Source organism: Sceloporus undulatus, chromosome 1, assembly GCF_019175285.1.
Source record: "Sceloporus undulatus isolate JIND9_A2432 ecotype Alabama chromosome 1, SceUnd_v1.1, whole genome shotgun sequence".
In the NCBI taxonomy this organism is placed as follows: Eukaryota; Metazoa; Chordata; class Lepidosauria; order Squamata; family Phrynosomatidae; genus Sceloporus; species Sceloporus undulatus.
In genome coordinates this window covers 80,331,617-80,341,379 of record NC_056522.1, presented here as the reverse complement: position 1 = coordinate 80,341,379, position 9,763 = coordinate 80,331,617, and the positions used below count along the sequence as shown (strand labels likewise).

The following is a 9,763-nucleotide window of genomic DNA, read 5'->3' as shown; positions in this document are numbered from 1 at the left end:
CCCATAGGCCCTAATGGGGAAAAGCCGCGATTTGGTGCGAAAAAGCGCCGAAAAGCACCAAAATTTCTTTCGTAACCCGAAATAACCTTCGTAACCCGGAACAGTTTTTTTCAATTGGATTTTTTCGTAACCCGGAAATTTCGTAAGGCGGCGCATTCGTATCCCGGGGTAACACTGTATACTGATCAGCGTGGATAGAAACAACAGTATAACAAAAGCCAGGGGCATAATACTCGCCACCTCTACACCAGGACCCATGGTCATTGAGTTAGCACTGGGCCCAGAGTGTGATGTATGTTTCCCATCCCTAAATTCAGCAACAGACATAACTGCCACTCCATGGGATGCTGAGATACCAGCATTTATTTTGTAATTATTGTTTGGCAGTTTTCTCTGTTCATGACTCAGAAGCCTAGGGCCCAAAGATTTGCCCCTTCATTTCTCTTCAGCCCTGACTATGGGCCCTTTTACATTATCCAATTACAGAACCATGATTCCTGTTTAACTGCCGTGGCAACATCCTACAGAATGATGGTACCTACAGATTTGGGAGAGTACTTAAAATTCTCTACCAGAGAGCAGTAAAACCTCTCCATACTACAAAGCTCAGTACAGTGGAGCCTTGTTATATGCTGGGGTTTGGTTCCAAGATCCCCCATGGATACGGTAACAAAATCTGTGGATGCTCAAGACCCATTAAATATAATGGCATAGCAAAATGGTGTCCCTTATAAAAATTGGAAAATCAAGGTTTGATATTTGAAATTTATACTTTTTTTGAACATTTTCAAAGCGTGAATGCTTGGATCCATGTATAAAAAATCCATGTATAAGAAGGGCCAACTGTATTTCATAGGATGCAGTCATGGCGAGTAAGCTGTAATCACAATGCTGTAACTGCATAGTGTAAAAGAGCCCTACATAATATGATCTCATAACAAAAGCATTTAGTGTCCACTGAATCTTTATACAGAAGCCAGTGTGGACAATCCCAAAAGATTGTGGAGGACCAAAAAAGTCAAACAAGAAAGCTCTTAAACTACAAGCAAAATAATTCTTAATTTTTGAACTAAACAGCCACCTCTCTAAGAGCAACTGCTTTGCCTTTAGGGGAAAGGAAGGGAATCCTTGGTCCTCCAGTTCTTTTGCCCTACAGCTCCCAACAGACCTAGCCCATGTGGCTAAAATTAAAACACCGTGGGAGCTTTAGTCCAAAGCACCTGAAAGGCTAAAGGATCCTTATCCTAACTTTATATATTTGAAATCTTGTACTGTGGTGTCTTTCCAAACATCTTGATGGTGCCTGGGCCAGGTCATTTCAGCTCTTCCTCCAAAAGTGCCCACTGGGAATTTTTAAATTTAATTTAATTTTCTGTGGATTCTACTGCCCTTGCTTTGCTATTACGCACTATAATAAGTCTCAAATGTTTTCCATTACATATATATGGAATTACTGTATGATAGAGATCAAAGGCTACCTCCTCTAAAGCTTGAAGTATAACAATTAGTGCCTATTCATGCAGTCTTCAGTTCCACTCTGCTGCTCCCAACATCCTCAGGGCAAGGTTGACAGCCCTGATAATGTTGCCAGCAACAGAGAGAGAGGCTGCAGAAACCCAGGAACAAACTTGTTAAAATGCTAACAAGTAGTTTAAGCTGGGCTTCTCCAATCTGATGTTGCTCAGATTCATCTGAGTACAATCCCAGCCATCCCTGGGCAGGATGGCCAATGACTCTGCTGCCTGGGGGGAACTACAGTGGAACACACCTTGCATGAATCTGCCCTTGGCTTCCCTTTCTAGAGTAATTCACATGACTTTTCTCAACTTGTGTATGTATTTAGTCACTCTAACTTGGCACAGTGACATTATTGACAAAGAGGGAGTAATCAGCTACAAAAACCTACATTAAAGCTCAGAGAAAATATAGAGAAAAAGCCATGAAATGTTACTTTTAAGAAGAGGAATTATATTCCAGTTGTATCAATTATTTGTAACGGCAAACAAATACTGCATAATTTCTCTAACAAGAGGACCTCTCAAGCTTGACAAAAGCCATAACAGCTGTTCTAGGAACCCACATTCTTCATCTGTGAGAGGTTTAAGCCCACCTTACTCCTGCATGTGTCTTTTTTTGTTGTTGCAGATGTTGGTGTTCCCTTCTACCCAGTGGAGTCATTAGCGTTGACCTCACCCAGTGCAGTAAATCATGCTGTCACTCCCCCCCCCACTTTCTTCTATGCCACACCATACAGAATCCTTAGTAATGTTTTTTGTAATAATGCTACTTATAAATCTTATTTCTCTACATTACTGAATGACATGGCAATTGTTGTGACATAAACAACTAGCAAAATTTAAATTATGCATTTAAATTGTAATATATGCACAGCCCAAATGTATTTGCATGTACATTTCATGTGGTTAAAATTAAAATTTGATAAGATGTGACGTTTTTAAAGAAAAGTTAACAAATTATTTTTTTTAAAAAATTTGATTTTAAAATGTTAATTCTTTTAATAACCTGGGGCCCCTCCTGTCTCCACTCATACCTTCTACTGAGTGACAGAATTTAAAGGGATGCTGGCAAATGCCACAGCCCCTTTCTGCCCAGTTTGTGGTGCAGTGGTTTCACCATCTCCAGGATGCCACCTGATGCAATCCACACTCCCTGCACCCCCTTAGTGATGACCCTGCTTCCACCTTCTTCAGTGGCCAAAGCCCCCTGCACTGTATTTACCAGTGAGCTGCTGTATACCCAGTATAGAATTCATTACAAGACATGTAACACCTATTAGCTTAGCTTTGAAATAAGAATTATTCCAGAGCGGGCAACTTTGGTGGGCTCAGGGGCCATTTTGTTTCTGTTTCTGGAACCCTCAGCTTAAGGGACTGCCAAAGTGTGCTCCAAGTCCACTTCTGTGTTTGTTTCTTCAAGGCATATTTTTAAAAAAAGCTAAACAGTGCTTAAAAGTGCCTTGTGGCTTATTTAGAAGGTGAACAGCTGTTAGTGGGAGCTTCCAAAAAAGCAATTCACCACCTTTTGGGGGTCCAGAGAAAGGATGGGTCGTGGGAATTGGGGCCACAAAGACTGCTCTACATTAAGCTCATTAAACAAACTCATGGAGGATATGCTTTCCGTAGCTATTGTCCATAACAGCTAAATGTAGTCTCTATGTACAGAGGCTGTATACATCTGACAATCCAGTGCTAGGGCTGGGATGGCTTATAGCTTATATTCATAATTACCTTTCTTGCATTTTTGGTAGACAAAATATAGGACTCAGTAAACCTTCATCTCACCTAGGAAGGCAATTCTGAAACTGGTTGATAGTTATTTGGGGGCAACTTTGATTTATAGCTTCCTGCATCAATCAGGCTGCTGCTAGCACCTTAGTAGTTCCTTGGCTAAGTGAAGTGACAGGGAGGAAGAGGCAGTGGCAATAACAAAGACCAACATTAACTCTTTCTTCCAGAAGAAGTTCAAAACATGATCCTACAATTTGCTCTGCTAGGCTTGTGATTCTACATTATCTATGTTAAAAGGGGAAAAAACCCTGCAAAGAACCCTCCATTTTAAGATAAGCCTTTCCTAGAAAGGGTTAAATCACTGAGAAAGAACTGACTGCTGACTTCTTGTTATTTATTAACAAAATCTTTTCTCACACTGTAACAACTTTGAAAACAAGTTAAAAGTTTACGTTACTGATCTTTGATACAATTCTTTCCCTCTCCTTGACTATACACCCTCTTTCCTGACCCAAAGAAGTACTCCCTGAAGTATCAAAAGGAAACAATGGCCCCATACAGACAGGCCAAAATAAAGCTGCTCCGGGTCACTTTGGAGGTAGGCTGTTTAAATGTTGCATGCGTCCTAAGAGTCCGGAAGCCATGTTAAAGCCATGATCCAGTCCTAAGCACTGGAGCGCAGCTTTGGCACAGCTTCTGGACTCTTAGGACCCATACATAATTTAAACAGCATACCTCCAAAGTGACCCGAAGCAGCTTTATTTTGGCAGTCTGTATGGGGCCAATGTTACACCTTTTAATAGGGAACAATTTCTCCAAGTCTCAATTGAAAAGGGAAAAAAAAACCCTGCACCACTGATATACTACACAGCTTTAATCCACTATCAAATACAAAACTCCATGTATATGTCTCACAATCATGGCTCTGGTAGCTGGACCTTTCCATCAAAATGAATGGCAAAGTGATAATGGTAGAAGAGCACCCAAACTTACATGCAATCATTGCACCAAGATAAAGGGGATTCATTCTCTCACCCCGCCTTGCTCCCCATCCCTCATATTCATGTGTATTACAGACCCTCTTAATCTTATATTATGCATGCCTTCCCTTTCTCTGAAATCACTAGAAGTAGCAAAACCCCTTGAAAAATATAGCCTGAAGCCTCAGGTTTAAGGTAGAATATAGACATTCCACTTACAAATGTGAGGTTCCTCACCACCACAAATGACAACAAAACAGGAGTCCATTCCCAAACTATATAGATCAAACACATTAAGCCTCTCCACTATTCCTTGGGATATAGACTATTAAGTCATTATTACTTCCTCATTATTGCAGGGTATTTTCTTCTTCCCACTTGTTAATCCCACAGCAGTGGCAGATGCTGAGTAGTTTAAGTATGATTAATACATGCTTCCACAATTACTCATGTTGATTCAGTGTAAAAGAACATGTATGTGGACTCTAGATATAGTTCATTAGTAGCTAATTAATCAAGCAACTTTTATTAACTGATTATTGTTATGCTAAAAACTTAATGGTGGGCAGGAATAAGGAAAAGCTGTAATGTCTAAACAGGACAATCCTGACATAGGTTTTCCCAACCTAGTTTAAAAGTGAAGAATGATCTTTTAATCCAGAATGTACATGGTCCTTATTTCTGAATTACTAAAGGCTCAAAAGAATACACATTACTGCTTTGCTATATTCTCTGACTGCTAAGGTTTCCACATTACAACTCGACACTTGGCACTGCCAGTCCCTATTGCCTTTCCTTGTTTTTATTGTCAAAGGCTTCCTTCCATTTCCTTTTAGCCAAAAGGACCAGCAAGAAGTCCTTTCACTTGCCCCTTAAGTATTTCAGGTGCAGATTTTTAAAGAATGTGATTATCACTCTGGTGTCTGTGAAGTTGCCTTTCCCTCCTATTTTTAAAGAAAGAAATACAGTAGATGGCTACTGCCCAGTGCTTTCTTTTGAAGGGTGCTCAACCACGGAGGGAAAGGGTAAGATGGGAGTTTCTAGAGAAAGTTATAAAGAATGCCTGGTATGGGGCATTGAAGGAGGTGGCAGTGTATGTGCATTTTGCAGGGAAAGGGTTTGATTTATTCTTGTTTACGTTGTATTTTTCCTGGTATTTTCTTCATGTGGTGTGTTTTGTGCCTGGGTTGTGTGTTTATGTGACCACAATGTTCATTTTTTTGTGAATGTGTGTATTTTTATGAACATTCCCAGTATGTTTGTGAGGGCAGATTATGTTTGGCATCTGGAGCTCAACGTTGAATCTGTTCTGTACTTCATTTCTTGGCTAAGTCCCTTGTCTGAATGTTATCAGCTTGTCTTCTGTGAAACCAGCACTGAAGCAGAAAGTGTCAATTCAAAAGAGTGATTTCTCACTCTCATTCTCCCCTTCTCTCTCTCCAAGCTCAGAGACTATTTCTGATTTGCATTAGCAGCTTGGACAAATTTCTATTCCTTCAGTCTCATCCAGTGTTTTATGGCTGTCCACAAAACTTATGGCAGACATTTTGTGAGTGGCCATTCTATAGGACATTCATTTTATGAGTGTCCACAATTCACCCACAGAATTTGGAATGTGTCCACCAACTCTGCCCCCAAAGTTATGGGATTCCAGCTTTAGGGACGTCAGTTTTAGGATTTCTCTATGGGCAGATCTTCAAGGTGCCAAACACATGCATTCCAAGACTTTCTGCCCGTAGAAAAAGTCAATCATTCGCCTGCAGACAAACTGGAAGAAAATGACACACATGTTCATACTAACCTGGTCAAACAGCTGTTTGCCTGTAGTATTAGGCTGGATGGCAAACTCCAGCTCTGCATCCATAGTGGTAACCCGAACATTGACCTAGAAAAGAAATTAAAATAAAGGATAAGGAAATGGAGGGCCACATAAGTGCAAGAGTTTTCCAGTTTACTGGTATCTTATGTGTGGAGTATAGATCTATAACTTGGGAATCAAAAGTGTGTTTTAAATGCAAAGTACTTGAAAACTATATTAACATAATAATAGCAATGCTTAAGAGGCACAACTGTTACTTTTTTTAAAAAAAAAGATAAATCCTTTGCATACACCAAGGCAACAGGGCCAAACATTATCCTGAGTGTTCTGCTGTCTTTGCAACTCAGCTTTGAATTGGACTGAGCTTTTAATGAAGCAAGATGACATTTTAGTGTGGATTGTTCCAGAGTATGCCATTACATTAAGCAGGACTGCTATTACTATGGAACTTGACATCTTAATTAAAATCCTTTTGGAATTAGGACAAGGAACTGACTACATTAAGGGACAGCTTTTAAATTATAACATAGTCCTTCCTGTTACTGTATATTAAGAGCTGGAGTTATTCTGGGGTTTTAAAGAGGTAAAAGGATGGTGATTATTCTTCCAAGCTAATCAACATTAATCCAATAAGCATGCAGTGTTATGTTGCCTTTAAGAGGTCTACTGAAAACAGAAAACAAGTTTACGGGAATTTGTGGATAAAGAATAATGATAACAGAATTTCCCGTACGCCTAGGGATGTACATGAAAACAGTTTTATTGTGCATTAATCATAAGAAAAGAAAGTTGCACTTCCGGCAGTTGCTATGATAGAAATTCTCTTATGTTGATCCTACTAGGAATGAAGTTAATATAATGAATTCTTTTGCTGAAGCAGGCCAACACCTGTCTGGCCCTACATTCTGTTTCCAACACTTAAAGCTCAGAAACAACATGTAAAGATTAACAGCCACCTCAGTTTATATTCAAGTACTTGAATCACAGAGATATTCTACAGCTGAGCATGAAGATTTCCTTAAAGCTATCATGGCCATACACAGGTATAGATCACCTTTCATGAATGTGTCAAACATTTAAATTATTATTAATGGAATGCTGGGCAATATGGCACATGATTTGTCAAAAAAGGAAAAAAAATCCTTATATTAGAATTAAAGTTTACAAACTACTGTAAAGCACATAGTTAAAGACTGTTCTCATGGGGTGAGGAGGATCTATGCTATGGAGTGTTGCAGTATAATACATCTACTTTATTGTGACTCCAAGCATGAGAAAACTGTAGTCAGAACTCTTATTCTGAATTTATTTCAAATTTTTTATTCTAAATATATTCCAAGCTGAGCTAAAAGTAATTGCAACAATACATACATAACAAACACCATGTATTATAATTATCTTAGGTTATAATCAATGCAGTGTGGAAATAATGGACAGTTTGGTTTTCCAAATATTTATTCTCTATAGGATTTAATAAACCCTTAAAATATTAGAACAATGGGTCCTCTCTCTTAGTCTCCATATCCAAAGATGCCCATTAAGAATATAGTGATTGGCTATAACAGTACAGTATAAGCCTTAAGGTACATCTGTTAAGAAAATCTCCTTCTCACCCCAATGAGACAGTGACCTTTGATCAGATTTCTTGTACCTCCTTAAGCAAGGTACACAATCAGTCATATAAATCACAAAACCTGCAGCTCACATATTTTATTTACACTTCTTGGTGAAAGCCAATATCCATGTAAAGTATGTTTGCACTGAAATACTAAGCAAGGTTCAGAAAACCTTTTTGTTTTCTTTCCCATCTGTGATGCGTCTTTTCTTCTTCAATACAAACATCCTGTTTATTAGGAAGCGAATTGACTCATTTAGCTGCTAAACTTGAAACCATGCCTACTCACCTAAGAAAATCACAAATATGCAGATTAATCCCTTGGGCACACAGAAAGCCTTTTAAGCTTATCAAAACAAACACCGGCCAAAAAGGATCCACAGTGCTTCCTAGCAACTACCACTAAGAGCCAGCATAGTATAGTGGTTTCAGCAACTGACTATGATTCTGGAGACCAGGGTTCAAATCCCCTCTCAGCCATGGAAACCCACTGGGTGACTATGGGCAAGTCACATTCTCTCAGCCAGAGGAAGGACAAGGCGAACCCACTCTGAACAAATCTTGCCAAGCAATGACAGGGTCACCTTAAAACTACCCTAAGTCAGAAATGACTTGAACGTCCATAACAACAAAATTATCACTGGGAAAACAAATGATATAGATTCTCTAAATGTACAGCTTTTAAAGTTGAATCTACTTCTATTAGGGGGAAGATGGCAAGTTTGGCTCACACATGCAAAATCACTTGGATTCTTGTATCATTCTAAGAAGCTCCGTATATGAAACTCACACACACGAAAAGCCACAGGTCAGGTATTCTTTTTACACACAATATATTTTATTTCAGATTTTATTTCAGACATTTCAGATGTTGACTATAAGAAGTTAGCTTTCAGCATGGTGTGTAATCTGGCCCCATATTGTCATTAAGTTGGTGCAATTCTCACACTGATGAATGTTACAAACTGTACAGAATTTCTGCAAGGGTTCAGTGGTTATCATCTCTACACTGTAACAAGCAACAGACAACAGCAAAAGACACTTCCCAGTGATTCAGTTAAGGAAACATGAAAGAGACTAACACTTAGGATCCTCAGCCTTTGTAGAGAAACAATGGCGCTTTATAGACAGGCCCTATTGGGCGCCGTCGTTAAGCATGGGGGTGGCGCTTCCTGACGCGCCTTGCTCCTCGCATGTAATGAGGGCATCAAAATGGCGGTGCCCTATACAGATGGGCGCCGCCATTTTGACGTGATGGACGGACACTTATAATCCGCACGTCACGACGCAGTTGTGACGCCGCAAGTGTGCCACTGGTGCCTTGCGGCATCATAACTACGCCGCAAGAAGAACCCACTTTTTGCAGGTTCTTTTTGCTGTGTGGGGGAGCTGTGCGGTTTGTCCGCTGTGGCTCCCTTGCGCAGCAAACAAGGGCGGCGGCAGACCGCCTAAAAGGGCGGTCTGTAAAACACCAATGTGACATGGAACAAATCAAAAGCCCACAGAACTCTTGACAAAGCCACAACACCAGTCCACTTCAATGCTTTATCTTAAGTACATGGAATGACTCAGACATGCCTGATAGGACTTTTGATTCCTCTGTACAGCCAATCAAATTCTGGTTTATACAGTCCACACATACATACATACATACATAAATACATACAGCCACTTAGAGAAAAACTAGCAGCACCCAACACTGCCTTCCAGGATGTTTAACTAACATCCAGGAAGGCAGTGCTGAGAGCTACTACAATCCACATTAATAAGTCAAAAATAGAAGCAATATTGTACATCATGTAAAACTGCATACCATAGTATGAAGTGCTATTGTGAAGTGTTGTAGTAAGAGATTAAACACTCAGATGGAAAACCTCATCACAGTGGATTCTTAAAAATCAACCTTTTTTTTTAGAAAAAATAAAAATTAAGTCTTGATAATTCACCGTGTAAATTGATTCCATTGTTTCATCTGGAGCTATTCTTCTAGTCTGGAACTAACAATTAGATTTGGACCAAAATTTCTCTTCACTCAGTTTAAATACTTTAAAATACTAACCGAAATGGAGTGTCTTGAATCTATTAGGGTCTGCCTTGTAGA

At 39.5% G+C, this 9,763-nt stretch overlaps 1 protein-coding gene across 2 annotated transcripts in view; it reads right to left on the bottom strand.

Moving 5' to 3' along the window:
* Positions 1–9,763, bottom strand: part of EZR (ezrin) — a 50,700-nt gene that overhangs the window by 24,092 nt on the left and 16,845 nt on the right. For both annotated transcript variants that reach the window (XM_042479618.1, XM_042479628.1), the window contains exon 3: positions 6,030–6,113. In XM_042479618.1, coding sequence (XP_042335552.1) covers positions 6,030–6,113 — 84 coding nt within the window. The remainder of the gene's footprint in view (positions 1–6,029; positions 6,114–9,763) is intronic.